The sequence below is a fragment of the Cervus elaphus genome, chromosome 26, assembly GCF_910594005.1.
Source record: "Cervus elaphus chromosome 26, mCerEla1.1, whole genome shotgun sequence".
Classification (NCBI taxonomy): Eukaryota; Metazoa; Chordata; class Mammalia; order Artiodactyla; family Cervidae; genus Cervus; species Cervus elaphus.
In genome coordinates this window covers 16,496,057-16,513,296 of record NC_057840.1, presented here as the reverse complement: position 1 = coordinate 16,513,296, position 17,240 = coordinate 16,496,057, and the positions used below count along the sequence as shown (strand labels likewise).

Here is a 17,240-nt window from a genome sequence, read left to right as displayed (position 1 = left end):
TTGCTCATCAGATGATTTGTGTGCTCTGTTAAGAATTATGAAACATTTCAAAACCCAACAGATGGGAGTAGAGAAGCATTTCATGTCAGTACTGCATGTAGACTTGGGTAGACTTGGAATCACTGAATCATGAAATAGGGCTTTATAACATAGGAGAAAGGCAAGCTCCTCTGTTCTTGAGGAGTTAATTAAGGCATGCATGTGATTTTATTAAAGATGAGCCTGTATGCTGCTTCCAACTACACTAGGATTTCCTTTAATATTATTGTAGGATACAGTTACTTGAGCATATTTTTCAGTTTGTTCTGGCCTAGCATATGTTTTGTTTTGTAGTAGCCTTTTAATTTTTATTTCTAGTTCCTAGAACTACACTGAATAGTGTTTTATGTCATTCATGTCAACAGCACTGCAGAATTTCCCATGTTCAAGAATCCTAAGGAATGGAAAGAAAGATTTCGTAATGAACTATGAGAGGATTTTTCACTTTTCCTCCCTCCTCCCTTGGAGGCTGCTCTTGAAGGAATTGCGGGCTTTCCAGGTGGCTCAGTGGTAAAGAATCTGTCTACCAATGCAGGAGATGTGGGTTTGATCCCTGGGTTGGGAAGATCTCCTGGAGGAGGAAATGGCAACCCACTCCAGTATTCTGGCCTGGAGAACCTCATGGACAGAGGAACCTGGTGGGCTACCGTCAATGGGGTCGCAGAGAGTTGGATGCTACTTAGCACGCACACACTTGAAGGAATACTGTATAGGGAAAGTGAAAGGTGCTCAATTGTGTCTGATTCTTTGCGACCCCATGGACTCCAGGCCAGAATACTGGAGTGGGTAGCTTTTCCCTTCTCCAAGGGATCTTCCTAACCCAGGGATCGAACGCAGGTCTCCCTCATTGCAGGTGGATTCTTTTTTCTTCTTATTCTCTGTAGTGTCTTATAAGAAACCTATCATATGTGAAGGTTTTATAAAAGATTTATTTTATTATATATAAAATACCTATAATACATATTATTTTTTGAGCAGTCAGAAAAACGTTTTCAAGTTTAATGATAAGGGGAATGAACGGAACTTAAAAATCTTCCTTTATTATGATGATATTTACTCTGGAATTACATTTTTCATACACGCACACAATTGTTGGATGTGATTTCTTCCTTTTTTCCAGGATTTGAATGAACTTTGGGACTGAGGTGTGTCATTCAGATGGGTAGGAAAAGAACGACCCGATAAAATGATGGCCTGCAACTATTGAAGACACGCCTTTCCCCTTCTGTATGGTTCTCTTTGATTTCCTCCACCCCATGACAATGTCTCAGTTGTTGTGTTTGCTCTGTGTATACCTTTCTTTCCCTGGCCTTTTATACTTGCACAGTGTAGATTTGAGCTAGCGCAAAATACATAGCTCAAGGCTGTGTTGTATGGATTGCATTGTATACTTCCCAGCACTGTCTCCTGGGTGCACAATAACTGCAGTGTGGAGGGCCCACACGGAGACAGTGATGGTGTTTTATAAAACGCCACTGGTGTGCGGCATCAACTGCAATCTGCCGGGTAAGCAGTTGCGCAAATTCCTCCAAGTCAAGAGGCCTCCAGAAATGTCATGTTTTGGCCTCAATAGCAAATGCCACAAATAACAGCACAGGCACGGGGACTCCGCGTCTCAGATTCCAGCCTGCCTTTCTTCAGCTGGGCTTGTTGTGGATTGCTGAGCCTTCCCAACCCCTCCCAAAGGAAGTTCCCCAAAGCTAGTCTTCTAATCCTTGAAGAATACATATTTTAAGCCTACCTAAATTGTCTTGCTTTGTCTCTGTCTTTTGGACGTCTCTCATGGGTTATGTCCTCTTTTAAAGAAAAAAAAAAATCTTGATACCTGGGATATAGACCAAAGGACTGTTTTTATTTTTATTTTTTTTTAGTTTAAATTCTCAAGCCATTGATTTTATACTTCTGTTCAATGATATTCTTGGAGTTAAGGAGAGGTAGATGGGGGGAAAGTTGATTGTAAAGCTTGCTGGCATTTAATATAGGAAGTAAGCTTTCTTTTTGAAGTGTACTTGGCAAGTTGATTAACTGTTGTATGGCTTTACTTGTTTAAGTAACTGGTGCTACATTATCAGAATAGAGATGAACACAGTTTGTACTCTATGAAGATTCTGGTCTAAGAAGAGATATAAAGCAAAAGCACGCTTCAGATAGCAAGAAGAAATAACAGCGACTGATGTCCTAGGGAAGGAATGTGTAAAGACTGCAAAACCCCACTGTCTCCTTTTGGTTAAAGGTGGTGCATGGCTGGCTCTTAAGAGAAAGGAGCATGTTGGTTTTTCTGCTGACGTCATTCCTTTAGTTCCTGAGAAGTATTTGGAAGTGCTCTAATTACTAAGGAAGAGTCTTAAGTACAATGTAGAACTGTGAAAATAAAATGTAGGTCTGTGGCTGTTCTCCTAGAATCTAGTTGGCAGTGTGAGTCTGGCTTAGTTCCTTGAATATCTATGGGTTGGTAGTCCATGAGCTGTAGAGCCGGGAGCTTGCGTAAGACTGAGAGCCAGAAGACCTGATTCTAGACTCAACTCTGCCAGCTTAAGTGCCAAGCCATTGCCCCCAGCGTATCTTTTGGCCTACAAGTGAGCTGAGTTACTCAAGGCAGCCCTACTGTTGGAGACACTGGAGTGAGACACGCTGTTGCTTAAAGAACCCGGTCTGCAGAAGTAATAAGTATCAAAAGAAGTAGAACTTAAGAGTAAGTACCATAGATGTGAAATAAAGTACTTGATGGAGAAGGATAAGTATTAGAAGATTGAAATAGGCTTCATGGAGGGGAATTTGGAGATGTGTCTTAGAGGTAGGGTTTTAACATTTGGAAATTAAGGTAGAAAAGAAATTACGAGCTTGCCTTGGCAAGTTAACTGACCTTTTTATGTGGGACTAGCAGCACCTGCCCATAGTTACTACAACTAATGAACCAGCCACGTATACTAGTATCTTAATGCACATTGTAAAGCAAAATATCTGTGTATTCCGCTGGGTTGAAAAATGTGTTTGTAGTCCCTTCACGCACCACAATTCAAGTTGTTTATAGAAAAATCAAAACAATGATAATATGAGAAAATTGCCTTCCTGGATACAAATGTAGAGTACTAATGTTTATGGACATCGCAAATAAGAATTCAGTTCTTTAAAAGAAATTCAGGAAATCAGACTGAAAAAGTTAGATCAGTTAAACTCTCTATAACCTCAGTTTTCTCATTGTGAAATGAGATTGAGTGTAGTAACTGAAAGCTCTTTATAATGATATTTAAAGTCAGTTATTATTTTAGAATAGTTCAGAAAGTTTCTGTGCTCTCAGCTGCCTTTTAATGCATTCACATAATGTGCCAAATATTTTATTAAGTACTTTGTTACATTTAACTTTTTGATCACCGTCATAAGGTGACTCAAGACATGCCTGAGGTTGCACAGTGATTAAGAGGTAGGGCTGGTGTTCAAATCCATGTCCCATTCTGCTCTGGTAGTGATGCTCTGACCAGCATATTGTTGAGATCGATGATTCCCATGAGTGGTGGTGCATGCCAGAATCTAGGAGGGGAGAAGGAACAATTTCACTTTGCATGTCCCCCACACAGTTTTTTTTATTTTTTTTTTTTGGTTACACTATGTGGCATGCGGGATCTTAGTTGCCCAGACCAGGGATCAAACCCTTGCCCCTTCCAATGGAAGCGTGGGTTCCTAACCGTTCCTGGACCCCCAGGGAATCCCACCCTCAACATTTTTATGTACTTGTATTATGAAGTGAATCTTGATTCCTCTCCTCCAAACGATGAGGATTATTCCTTATGGAGTGAGTTGTGAACAGCGTGAAGGCAAAAAAGAAGTGGTGAGCCACTGGGTCGTGTTGCTGTCAGAGCACACTCAGGCAAGGTTGATTGTAGATTAATATTTATGAAATGTGATAACTTGGTATGGTAAATATGTGTCATTTACTATGTCTCTGATAATTTGGTATGCGTTCTTTATGAAATTAGAAGAAATATGCTAATTTGTTTGCCTTTTTTAATTAGCTTCCAAGGCAGATCAGTTTTAGGTGTTTTAAGAATAACTTCTTCAGTTTTCTATAAGTTTTCTTTCTCTACTCCTTATTCCCCAGCTCCTGTTTCTTCCTCTCTTGTCTTGATGACTTTGTAGTGTCTATTTTTTTCTTAAAAACATGTCAAAATCTTTTGAATGTTAATGTGTATAAATAATTAATGGAATAAAGTGATTGTAGGTTAATGGGTTTTATTTTATCTGACTAGAGATCCACTGGGTTTCCTTAGTTTGAGAGTTTTAGCATTGATCAGCCATTACTCTTTTAATATTGCCTCTTTCTTATTTTATTGTCTTCATCTAGAATTCTGGGAAGGTATGTATAGAATAGATCCCCTCTTCTAGCTTACAGGTCTGAAATTCTTTCATAGTCTTTATCTGTCTGTGCTTCATTTTGGGTCGTTTTTTCAGATCTATTTTACACCTTTTAACTGTATCAACCCATGTCCATTTGGATTATAATTTAATTAGTTTTATTTCTAAATGTTCTAATTGGTTCTTTTCAGAAGTTCTGCTTTTTGATAGTTACTTTTTCCTTGATATTTTAAAATACTTATTTCTTTAAATATATAAAAATGCTAATTTTGTATTCTGTACTTGATAATTCCATTGTCTACTGTCTCTGAATTTCTGACTGATATCATATCTAAGGCTCAATAATGGTAGCTGGTTTCCTTATGTGTCTTTAATCTTTTTGATTGTATTTGTTGGGATTTTATCTATGAGAATCATTTATTTTCCATTTCCTTAAGAGTCATTTCAGATGCCATAGCCATGGTGAGGTTATGATATTTCTCAGCCGCTTTTACTCATTCCATTCTTGGTGCTTCTCCCGTGCACTTTTGCATTTGCATCTTTCAGCACATGCCTGTTGGCTTTGTTGCTTTTTCGTCTTCCCAACCAGTTAAGTTCCTTGAGGGTGGAGATGCTGAATGAAAGCTTAAGTAATACTTGTGTGCAATTAAGATCTTATCGAGCATTTAAAATATCTATTTCCTGGAGAAGGGAAGCAGAGAATTGTGGAGAAGCAATCTGAGCATCTAGAAGATATTTTGGTGTTGGATGTGGGCTAGTGAAAGAGTTGGGAATAGAATTCAGCTGTGATTGGGTGAGGCGCTTGGTTTGGCACTGTAACATACACTATCTTCCTGGGTTTATTTGACCCTCACAGTGAGCTGTGAGAGAGCTGCTGTCTCATCTTACAGTTAAGGAGACGAAGTGGTTCATCCATTGTTAGACTTGTCCAATAATAGTAAAGTGCTTACGGAAAGCTGAACAAGGGAGGGACGGGGTCTGACTCCGACCCCCGTGTGAAGGCCTCCCGTTGCTGCCCCGCGAACCAGCGCCAGGCTGCGGCAGCGAGCTGTGTGGATACTTTGCTCTGAACCTTTTAGGGGAATTCTGTCCATGAGAGCATGTTTCTATCTTTGAAATGGAAAGCAGTGCGGAAGTATGATTTATTAATAAAAACTGATGGTAAGGCAATGTTGGAGCATGTTTTTCTCTTTGAACTGAGGTATGTGTTCGTATTTATAGACGTCAGTTGTCTTAGCTATCCGTTTTACCCTAATTTCAAATACCATTCCAACCAAATAAAGTAGCATGAATCTCCTTTGAGGCTGTCACATTTCACCATGATCTTCCAGGGCTAATCCGTTTCAGTAGTTAGCTTATTTGAAAGTAGTTGTCATTCTGTCAGAGGTTTCCTAGAAGTAACACCTTTGCTTGGAACCTATATCTGATTAAAGGCCGACTGCCTATATAAGCATCCATTGAGTTCTTAGTGTCTTTCTAAATAAGATCATCTCTTCTTTATAGTAGGTGAAATCTTCTGTGACCTATTTTATCCCTCCTTATAAGTACTTAGTGTGTGATGAACAAGTAGACGGATGTGGCAAGAGCTGCAGCAGTTTTCCCCCTTTGCTATCTTAGATAAGAACAATTCCTAATTACAAAGTAGTCACTGAAATTATCAATACAACTATGGTCAGTCACTGTGAGCCTGAGTGGTAGCTGTCACTACATTTAAAATAAGTATGTCACATAGAGTACACTGTATTATTGTATTTTCATTTGATTCAACAAGCATCTATTATGCTGGGCAATCTTCTTCTCTCTAGAGACTGAACAATATTGTTGAAATTAATGTCAGAGAAATTGAATTCTATCTTAGATTATTGATTACCTTAAAATATTTTTCGCTGTTGTTTGCAGCCAAGTCTCATATCTATTCCAGGCACTTATGAAGAAGAGATAATGGATTTTACTGCACATTTAAAAAAGTAACTATCATGATATGAGTCACCTTCTCCTTATAAAGTCAGTTAAAATACCTTCAAACTCAGAGTCTTAATTATATAGATTAGTAATGGCTTGCAGATAATGAAATTCAGAAACTTTCATTTTAGAAGATTAATGCTAAATTTCATGTAAGTGAATTGAGTTATTTTTCATGTTTTAAAACTCTCCAACTTTTAATAAGAGCCAATATTGAATAAGCCCTCACTGTCCACACACTGTTCTAAGCTCTCATCATGTTATAAGTCATTTAGCACTTAACCACCTCCTGTATGGTAGATTCTATTATCTTTTAATAGATGTACAAATTCAGGCAAAGAGAACTTAAGTGTCTTGCCTCTATGTAAATACAATCTATTTACATAGATTGTAAATAGTGGAAAGGCATTTCGAACTTTGGAATTTGGAATCTGGAGCCCAATACTCCCACTTATTACACTATATCTGTGTGTGCTTTAAATGTGTGGATGTGTAAACACTTATCTGTTTCATGTATACTTTATCATTGTTTGAATCTGTAGCGAGGTGGATAGCACACTGCTTGTAATGTTGAAATCATGTAATCTCTCTGGCTTTTCTCCCTCTTTCCTCTACTATTTAATGTAATTCTTTTCCTAAAAAAGAAGTGTCTAACTATGAAAATTTGATAATCAAGGTTGCAGATTCTGCTTCACAAGTGTTGCAGGCATGGATTTCTTACCTCTGCTTCCACAGGCAGAGGACAGAAACACACACTTGAATCAAGTTTCCGTGAAGACTTTATCTTCTGAAAACCCTTATCAGAGTCGTCCCGATTTGAAATTGAAATGTCTTTTATGTCTTACTCCATTTTTAAAGATGTCTGTGTGGCAAGCATTCATTTTCACACATTGGATGAACTAACTAGTAGACATTTCAATAATGTGAGGCATTTGTCTCGAGGATGAACATGTCTGTCTTCTGGCTTGTTCCCGTCTCACTTGCAGTCCAGGGGTTGTTTATCTCCATGCAGGGGAAGGAGGGGTGTGTCTGACCCAGCTCTGCACTTGGTGGTTCCCAGGGCTGTGCCTTTTAATTGGAGTCACCACTTTATGTTTTGACATTGATTAAACAGTGAATTTTTCTTCTGAAGCTGTTATAGGCTTTTATATCTCTGTTGATAGTAGATTAAATCCTTGGAGGCAGCTGATTTACTGTCTCAGCTTCATTCTCTTCTATTTTTAAGATTTGTTCTAAGGAGTGAATGCCATATGATCTTCCAGAAAAAGTGTAACTTTGTATTGAAAAACATAATTTCTACTCTACAGACACTCTGGAATAAAAATCACACTTAAGTCGTGATGGAATGATTTGTGTTAGGGTACGTGGAGCTTAATGATTTTCCTGGGGAGAGTGTACCCGAGCCACTTTGAGGAACTGAGGGGGGCAGCTTGGACATACTTTTGTACTGCTTTAAAAACAAATAAGTGAACTCTTTAAGCATTTTAATTTTTTTGGTTTTTGAAATATTAACATGGAGTAGCAGTAAAGCCTAGGCCGTCTGGCTAATCATGCTTTCGTTTTGGAATTTATGTTTTTTTTGGGAGTGGGGAGTTTAAAATGAAAAGTTATGAATCATTTTCGGGTATTATTTTAATAGAGGATTGGAAAATATTTCATATTAATTTATGCTAAGTAATTTTATCTGATATGTCCTTGATTTATAGCACTCATGGACCTTTAGTGCTTGAAAAGTAAAGATGTTATTCTTTTTCCTCAGAAACGTGCTAAGGGGCAAGTGTTATTTGACAAAGTGTGTGAACATCTCAATCTCTTGGAGAAGGACTACTTTGGACTTGTGTTTCAGGAGAACCCTGAGCAGAAAGTAAGTGAAATTATCTTAAGTTTGTTTATATTGTCTTAAAAAAATACTGTGTGTTTCTCTTAACTGGTGTAAAATTTAGTTTTCAAATAACTTATTTCATGTTATTATTAGGACAGTTTATGTTCATTGTGGTGGTGGTTTAGTCACTGAGTTGTGTCCGGCTCTTCCAATCCCTGTCAGGCTCCTCTGTTGATGGGATTCTCCAGGCAAGAATACTGGAGTGGGTTGCCATGAACTTCTCCAGGGGATCCTCCCAACCCAGGGATTGAACCCAGGTCTCCCACATTGCAGGGAGATTCTTTACTGTCTGAGCCACCAGGGAAGCCCAAAAAGCAGGGAAGGAGGAATATTGGAAGAAATATCAGGAATACCCATCTGTACTTATCTGGAGGTTCAGGAGAGCGTTTGCCTTGCTGAATAGATGAGTGGTTGGTAGGGATGAAGGTGTTCCTTGCCCTGTTGTGTGGGTTATTGGGGGCAAAACAGAAGGCAGAGTCCAGTTGACACAACGTGGTAGAGTGAGTGATTGATCGATTGATTTGGGCTGTACCAGGGTAGATTTGTGATCAGTTTATTGTCTGCAATTTTGTTGCACTTCTGTTTTTCTAGGATTCTGTTTCTGAACCTTTTTATCAAAGGATGATGGTATAAACTGGTTTATTCTTACTGTGTGCTTAAGATGTCTCTGCCGTTTGATTTAGTAAATGAATTAAACAGTCCATAATAGCCTGTTTTTTATATGTACATACTGCAAGAAAAAAATAAAATAATAATACAAACTTTCCCCCAGTTACTCTTATATTTTCCCGTGGAGTCAGAGGGAAATGTTTTAATATACCCTCTTAAGTTGTTTTCCAGAGGTGTGCAAATTAAACTGACAAAGGATGACTTTTATTCATGTGAGTAAGTGGGAGTTCACAGAAAACTGTGACTGTAGGAAGTGGTCAGGGCATCTTAACAGGGGAAAGAGGTAGGAAAAGGCCCTTACGGAAAATGAGTGACTTTTAGGGAAGGTGAGGGCCCTGTAGGAGAACAGGTGGGAGACAGGCTCGTTTCGTGCCAGTGTCTGTTTAGCTGAGGGCTTCTCCTCTCAGTGATGAGTCAGTCTTCCCTGGTTGGAAGGAAAAGGTATTCTTTTCCTTCCAAGAAAGGGAAGAGATTTATGACAACCTAGTTCTCCTGCTTTCAGGTAAAAGGAAAGCCTGTTCTTACGTGTCTGCAGCTCAACGTGGTGTTTATCCACCGTGGTGCGTTCTGGACCCCCTCCATGGTGACTTGAATTGGACGCAGACGTCCGCGCTATAAGAATCAAACTGGCAGGTCGGAAGGGAGTGGAGTTTGCCAGAGCCCACTGTCTTCTGAGTAGAGGTGACTTGATATATCTGGAGAAGGAAATGGCAACCCACGCCAGTATTCTTGCCTGGAAAATCCCATCGACAAAGGAGCCTGGTGTGCTACCGTCCGTGGGGTTGCAAAGAGTCGGACGTGACTGAGTGACTAAAGCGACAACAAGGTCTTAGTTGCAGCCATTAGGGATCCTTAATTGCTGCATTTGGGCTCCTCATTTGCTGCATGAGTGATCTAGTTCTCTGACCAGGGGTCGAACCCAGGTCCTCTGCACTGGGAGTCTTAGCCCCTGGACCACCAGGGAAGTCCCCTGAAGTGGTAGATTTGATCAGCCAGGACTCTGTGAAGATCTGCCTGATCCCAGAGTGCATTGAGATGGTTTCTGCTCCAGGACCTTCCTGATATGCCGCTAAGCAGGACAATCAGAGTGCTCTAATGCTTGATGCTAATTCCAGGGACCTTCAGGGCTTCTCCCTTTCCTAAGCATATGAAAGAGAAATATTCCCCAGTTCTGGCAATTAACCAGACTTAACCTCTAGCCTTCTGTCTTTGTCAGTTTGAGCTTCTCTAACAAAGTGCTGTAGACTGAGTGACTTATAAACAATAGACTTGTGTTTCTCGTTGTTCAGGAGCCTGGGAAGGCCGAGCAAGGTGCCCGCTGATTCAGTGTGGTGAGGGCCCCTTCCTGGCTCATGGACCTCCTGTGGTATCCTCATATGGTGGAATGAGCAGGAGGGCTCTCCAAAGCCTCTCTTATAATGTCGCTGATCACACTCATGTGGGCTCCACCTTCATGACCTAATCACCCCAAAGGCCTCAACTCCAAATACTGTCACATTGGGGATTAGGCTTCAGCGTATGAATTTGGGGGAAGGACACAAGCCTTCAGCCTCTGTCACTCTCCTCATTGTTAAGGAAGTTCTTTCTCTACTTCACTTTCTGAGTACTGGGACTTAACTCGTGGAGAAGATACTGATGCAGGGTGAAGAGTGAAGGCTGGGTCCAGGGTTATGCCCTGAAAGGAAGCCCTTTGGAATCTTTAGACGGTGGCTGTGGGCAGACTCACTGTGATGGTTCTGAGGATGCCCAGAACGCTTGGTCACACTGTGACCTTTGCAGTTACCTCCCAACATCTAATATTCATGTCAGAGTCAGTAGGTAGGTGAATATAGACTGTAAAGTTTTATTTATCCACAGGCCTTCATTATTTGTATTTATACATTCTGGTAATGAAATGCAGGATACAAACAGTGATGATTATATATAAACTGACTTTTCTCAACTTGCTGCATTTTAAATCCTTGATACCTAATTTGTGGTTTAATTCCACATTGAAACTGAAGACAATTAAATTGCATGCCTGCCCACTGAATAGTGTGTAAGTGTTCTTATTAGAACTCTGTTTAGAATATTTTTCTTAGAAGTAATAATATATTAGACATTCAACTAAATAAACTAGGTGCTCTTTTAGACTTTAAATTATAAGGTAGTCTTGATAATGTTTCCAACCATGTGCTCTTCTGTTGGCCCTCAAAGCTGTAAAAGAGAAAGTGATGGAAATTTGGCTAGGAGCACTTAATCTTTCTTAAGAAGGAAAACCATCAATATGTTGTAAAATGTGTAGAATAACTTCTGTTATAAACATGATATGCTGTATTAAGACATACAGTATTTCTGAAACATTAGAGTTGCATGGTGAAGAATGGTATTTAGATAGTAGGAGTCTCTATTTTTTATTTTGCTGACTCTTAGTATATGTGCCTGATCCGTGTTTTTCTCCTGAGTCTCAGACTCATATACTTCACTCTCTACTGGACACTACACTCACTTGTCTAAAAGGAAACTAGTCTTCTCCTTCATCTATTCCCTGAAGAGTAGTTTTAAATTGCTTACACTTTTTATACCTCTTTTCATTGCTTGTCAGTCAATAAGTTCTGTCTTCTACCTGCTGGCATCCTTCTCCTGGTTCTCTTTGTCCAGTGTTCTTGCTTTGGTTTAGGCCCCTGTCATCTCTTGCTTTGAATATTTTATCGGCCTCCTAACTGGTTTAACTGCCCAGTCCCAGACCTCTGTGATCATTCTTCTCCCTACTGCTAGATCGAACTTTCGGGAAGGCATAGCCCATCTTGGCACTCCTTGCTTAAAGCCATTTAATGGATGCAATCTAACCCTCTTAGTGTGGTTTACAAAGCTCTTGGTCAAGTGACTGTGGTCTACTTCTTTGTCTTCATTTCTCAGTAACTCCTCACAAAAATCCATATTCAATTCACACCATATTTCTCTCATAAGGGAAGCTTTGCCCGTCCATAGCATATCTGCTTGAACATACTATCCCTTGTATTTGGAATATCCTTCTCATTTTTTTTTTCTTTTTTTGAATCTGAATGTCTATTATTAAGATCCAGCTTAGGTATTCGACTCTATGAGATTTTCCTTGGTTGTTTTCCACCATCATCCTTCCTGGCCCCAACTCAAGGAGAGTTAACAGTTCTGTCTTCTAGACATTTCAGTTCAGTTCAGTCACTCAGTCATGTCCGACTCTTTGCAACCCCATGAACTGTAGCATGTCAGGCCTCCCTGTCCATCACCAACTCATCCTCTGTTGTCCCCTTCTCCTCCTGCCCTCAGTCTTTCCCAGCATCAGGGTCTTTTCCAGTGAGTCAGTTCTTCACATCAGGTGGCCAAAGTATTGGAGTTTCAGTTTCAGCATCAGTCCTTCCAATGAACACCCAGGACTGATCTCCTTTAGGATGGACTGATTGGATCTCCTTGCAGTCCAAGGGACTCTTAAGAGTCTTCTCCAACACCACAGCTCAAAAACATCATTTCTTCGGTGCTCAGCTTTCTTTATAGTCCAACTCTCATACCTGTACACGACTACTGGGAAAACCATAGCTTTGACTAGATGGACCTTTGTTGGTAAAGTAATATCTCTGTTTTTTAATAAGCTGTCTAGGTTTGTCATAGCTTTACTTCCAAGGAGCAAGCATCTTTTAATTTCATGGTTGCACTTACCACTTGCAGTGATTTTGGAGCCCAAAATAATAAAGTCAGTCACTGTTTCCATTGTTTCCCCGTCTATTTGCCATGAAGGGATGGGACCAGATGCCATGATCTTCGTTTTCTGAAGAAAAAGTTGAGCTTTAAGCCAACTTTTTCACTCTCCTCTTTCACTTTCATCAAGAGGCTCTTTAGTTCTTCTTCACTTTCTACCGTAAGGGTGGTGTCATCTGAGTGTCTGAGGTTATTGATATTTCTCCTGGCAATCTTGATTCTAGCTAGACATCTAGACATTTAGCACAAATGTCCATCTAGATGTTTAGCACACACCTTATTTATCAGTCTTTCTCCCCATTGTTCTAGAAACAGTGTAGCTTCTGTGTGTCTAGACAGTATCACATATTGTAAAATTCCACCTGTGCACCATCTCACACCCATTGAGAAGGTCACTGTTAAAAAAAAAGAAAATAACAAGTGTTGGCAAGGAAGGATGGTGAAAAAATTAGGAAACCAACCTGTATTCTGGTGATGGAAAAGTAATATGGTGCAGCTATTAGGGAAACAGTAGAGAAGTTAGTCAAAAAATTATAAATAGATTTACCACTTTTGGGTATATATCCTGAAGAATCATAAGTAGGATCTTGAAGAGGTATTTGTACACCCACATTCACTGCATCACTACTTACAATAGCCAAGAGGTAGAAGCAGCCCAAATGTTCCTTGATGGATGAATTAGATAAATAAAACATGGCATATTCAGAATATGGTGAATAGAATGTTTTTGAGCATTAAAGAATGAAGTCTTGTTAATCCTGTAACATGGATGAACCTAGAGGATATTACACTGAATGAAATGTTTAGTCACAAAAGACAATTACTGTGAGTCCCTTGTATGAGGTATTCCCTAGGCAGACCCATGGAAAAACAGAGTAAAATGGTGGTTACCTGGATTGGGGTGAGGAGATAATGGAAAATTGTTGTTCATTGGGGATAGAGTTTGTTTTGCAAGATGAAAAAGTTCTAGAATCTGTTGCACAACAATGTGATATAGTTAGTTCTGCTAAACTGTACAGTAAACGTTGGTTAAGAGGATGAATTTTGTGTTTTTTTTTTAAACCACATTAAAAAAAATTACCACCCATGTGCAAACTAGTATGCATCTGCAACTCTAGCAGTGAATAATTAAGACATAAATTCTGCCTTCACGAATGTCCCCACTTAGTTCCAGTTGAGAAGACAGAGTGAAAAAAAAAGGAAAAAACCCAAATTACTCAGTTAATAAATTTTGACTACTGCTCTATAGGAAGAGTTCAGGTTACTACCAGGGAAGACTTCCTAGGAGAGAATGATGCTTATGCAGAGACCTGAAGTTTGAGCTGGGCCAAGGGGACTTAGGAAGCACACACATAGGGCCCTGAGTAGGGACAGCTGACCTCTTGGAAAATGAAAAGACGTCTCTTGCGGCTAGTGAGGGGAGACCGAGTGTTGGTAGGGGTCAGGTTATGCAGGGCCATCTAGGCTGTATATTTATTTATCAAGGCTTGGGAGATCTCCTTTATGCTCAGAAAAATGATGGCATTGATAAGCTGATGCAGTGATATGAGACAACCAGTCTTGCCTTTAAAAAGATCTGAGTGTGAGCAGGACTCCAAAGCATAAAAGGAGCCTCAGTTGAGGTTATGGCAGAGAAAGTAGACAAGCAAATGATTTAAAAGCGATATGGATTGCTTGCTGTTGACAGTCCAGCTGAGATCATAAAACTGTGATGGCAGCAGAATACATTTTGCTTCTCTTATTGCTCTCTGCAGCCTGGGCATAGTAGTGGAGAAATGGGGTGTTATGTTCAAGTGGTTATGGTAAGAGGGCAAAAGGTTGAGAAAGCCAGAGATCCTGATGCATAGGTAATCAAGCTAATTGATTCATAAGATCACTGGGAGGAACGTAAGCTGAAATGGGCTGATAGACTGGGAGAAAACGGCTGGGACCGAGGGATGAAAGTTCTAAGTTGAAGGGCAGGTATGGTTAGAATAAATGGGGAGAAGACTTAGGAGAAGAAATGATTGCATCTGAGAATGGAATGATGACTTCTGATGAGGCGGAGAACTCTGTGTGGTGACAAGACAGTGTTCAGCCATGAAAAGGTTTGACTGAAATCAGAGAGAAGCGAAGGTCATTAAGGCAGGATTAAGGTAAGGTTAAGTTTGGAGGGGTTCTCCATAGGGTTGCCATGGACCAAAAAAGCTGTTAAACCAAGAACTCATAATTGTGTATTTTTAACTCTGTAGTTTCTCGTCCAAAATTTGGGATGAAAATGCCCACAAAATTAGGCACACACTTTGTTATCTAGACCTTAACTGTAGAACAATGGGAGAATAAACAGTGGGGTGTCCTTTCTGAAATACTTTGCAGAAAATGAATGCACACATGTAATTGGCATTGCCAATATTTAATTATTTCACATATAATCTGATTTTCCTGCGTAACTTTTGTCTTGTGTAATTTTCTTACTCCTTCTTGCTTATGTAGATAAAATCCAGTTCTTAAGACATCTGGGCAAAAGAACTTTTATTTTCCCCGATATAAATTTGTATCATGTCTTTTTTTTTCCCCACAGAAACTTATATTGTTGCACTAACTCAGCTCATGCATTTTCACCAATGCAGTGCTACAGGATATAGGAATTTAAACTGCTTTTTTTTATGCTGAATATTATCTGTGTTTATAGATGTTTCAGTCACTTATTTTAACATATAATAAGAAGGTGAGGTAAAGCCATGGTTATTTGTATGAACACTTTCCAAGGAGAGGAAAGTCTAATCTTTATTTTAGTGTAGTGCTATATCTCTTATGGTTGGAAGCCTTTCACGTCACTCTTGAGTATGAAAATCTATCATTATTAATGTTGGAACTTTTTAATGTCTGCTGAGAACTCATATAAGCTTTATTGTGGAAAATTTGTTAAAAATACGTGAAATCAAGCAATGTGTTATTCTTTTATACACAGAAGTCTAAGTCTATATAGTTCTTGTATTCATGTCTAAATGGAACCATCATTAAGAGTTTTGGATTGTCTTTAAAGGGAAAAAAAAGACTGTCTTGAGTTTTTGATGTTAATAGAATTTGGCATCTGGCCCAGGGATTTTAATGTCATTTTGCTTCCAGCTATATTGAAAGGGGAGCTTGTTTGAAGTGTAGCTGATATCCACAGCTAAATTTATAAAAATTGATTAATGCATTTCTCTGATAGACCATTTCCTCCCCTCACCAAAACTAGAACTAAAAACTCCAATATTAAACTATTTGTTGTATATAAACTGTTCTTTAATAAAATTCTATATTCAATCCGGATACACCTTATAATACCACAGATAGGAGTTGGAATCATGTTCTCCCAGACGCATGGTGGATGTTTCACTGTAGCTTAGAAGGCCTGTGACGTTTCTGCTAACACCAGCATGATGGCAGTGTTCTGTTAAACTTAATTTAGACAGAGGTATGTACAGTAAAGTAGATCTGCTTCAGTGCTATAAATTCTTAAAGGAAAATGCAGATTTCAGACAAAATTATTGTTTACCATCTGGTGATAGGGTGTGTGTTGGGTTAACTTTAATGTCTCTCACTGGCAGAATTGACAAGCACCAGTTTTTAAGGCATGACTAGTCTATGATTCTTCTGCTCAAAGGGTGGTCCAGGGCCCAGAAGCATTGGCACCCCCCAGAAGCTTGTTAGCGGTGAGAGGGTTTCCAAATCCTCACCCCAGGCTCACTGTCTGGTGATCTACATTTGGACTGGAGCTTCAGGTCATTTACATATACATTTAGGCTTGAGAAGCACCGATCTAGGGCATAAGTGCTCTTTTGAAGTGGCAGAGAGAATTACTGGAGTTTGGAATGTCACGAAAGCCAAGAAAGCAGGGGGCACTAGTAACCCCAAGTGGCTCGGTGTTGGGGTGCTCACAGCCTCTTGGTGGGGAGTGAGGCTCTTCACAGTTCTCGTGGACATCTGCGCCATACAGTCTCTGAGGTTTTTCTAACACCAGCATCCAATGAACGTAAATATAGTGATTCGTAATGAAGCTTTTATATTTTTCTAGGTGTTTCTGTTAGAAAATAAATGAGAATCACTTTATTTCACATGTTTTCTGAGACTCAGTATTGAAAATGTTATAGGGAAATGACAGACAGCTTGATATTAACCAAAACTGTTCTACAGCCTCAGATTTGTAGTGGAGAAGAGAGTAGTAGGGAAAAATTGAAGGCAAAAGGAGAAAGGGATGACAGAGGATGAGATGGCTGGATAGCCTCACCGACTCAGTGGTCGTGAATTTGAGCAAACTCTGGGAGGTAGAGAAGGACAGGGAAGCCTGGTGTGCTGCAGTCCATGAGGTTGAAAAGAGTCAGACACAGCTTAGCGACAGCAACAAGGATTAAGGAGCTTCTCCTAATTAAGTGGCAGAAGGACTTGAGTGTGAAAGAAAAAATATGTGTATAGCTATTTGCTGCTTAGTTTAAAAAAAAATTTTTTTTTCTGTAACTTTCCAAGGCAGATTTTTGTTTTGTTTGTGGTGGATTCCTTTGATAGTCTGGTGAATTCTATGCACTGCTTCTTTTTTATTTTTGTATTCAAGAAGTAGTTTTATTCAGTGGGCTAATTGCCAATTTCAAAATATTTGGTATTC

At 39.5% G+C, this 17,240-nt stretch overlaps 1 protein-coding gene across 13 annotated transcripts in view; it reads left to right on the top strand.

The window, feature by feature from the left end:
• Positions 1 to 17,240, top strand: part of EPB41L2 (erythrocyte membrane protein band 4.1 like 2) — a 205,862-nt gene that overhangs the window by 116,050 nt on the left and 72,572 nt on the right. For all 13 annotated transcript variants that reach the window (XM_043888100.1, XM_043888099.1, XM_043888097.1 and 10 more), the window contains one exon: positions 8,111 to 8,215. In XM_043888100.1, the coding sequence (XP_043744035.1) occupies positions 8,111 to 8,215 (105 nt within the window). The remainder of the gene's footprint in view (positions 1 to 8,110; positions 8,216 to 17,240) is intronic.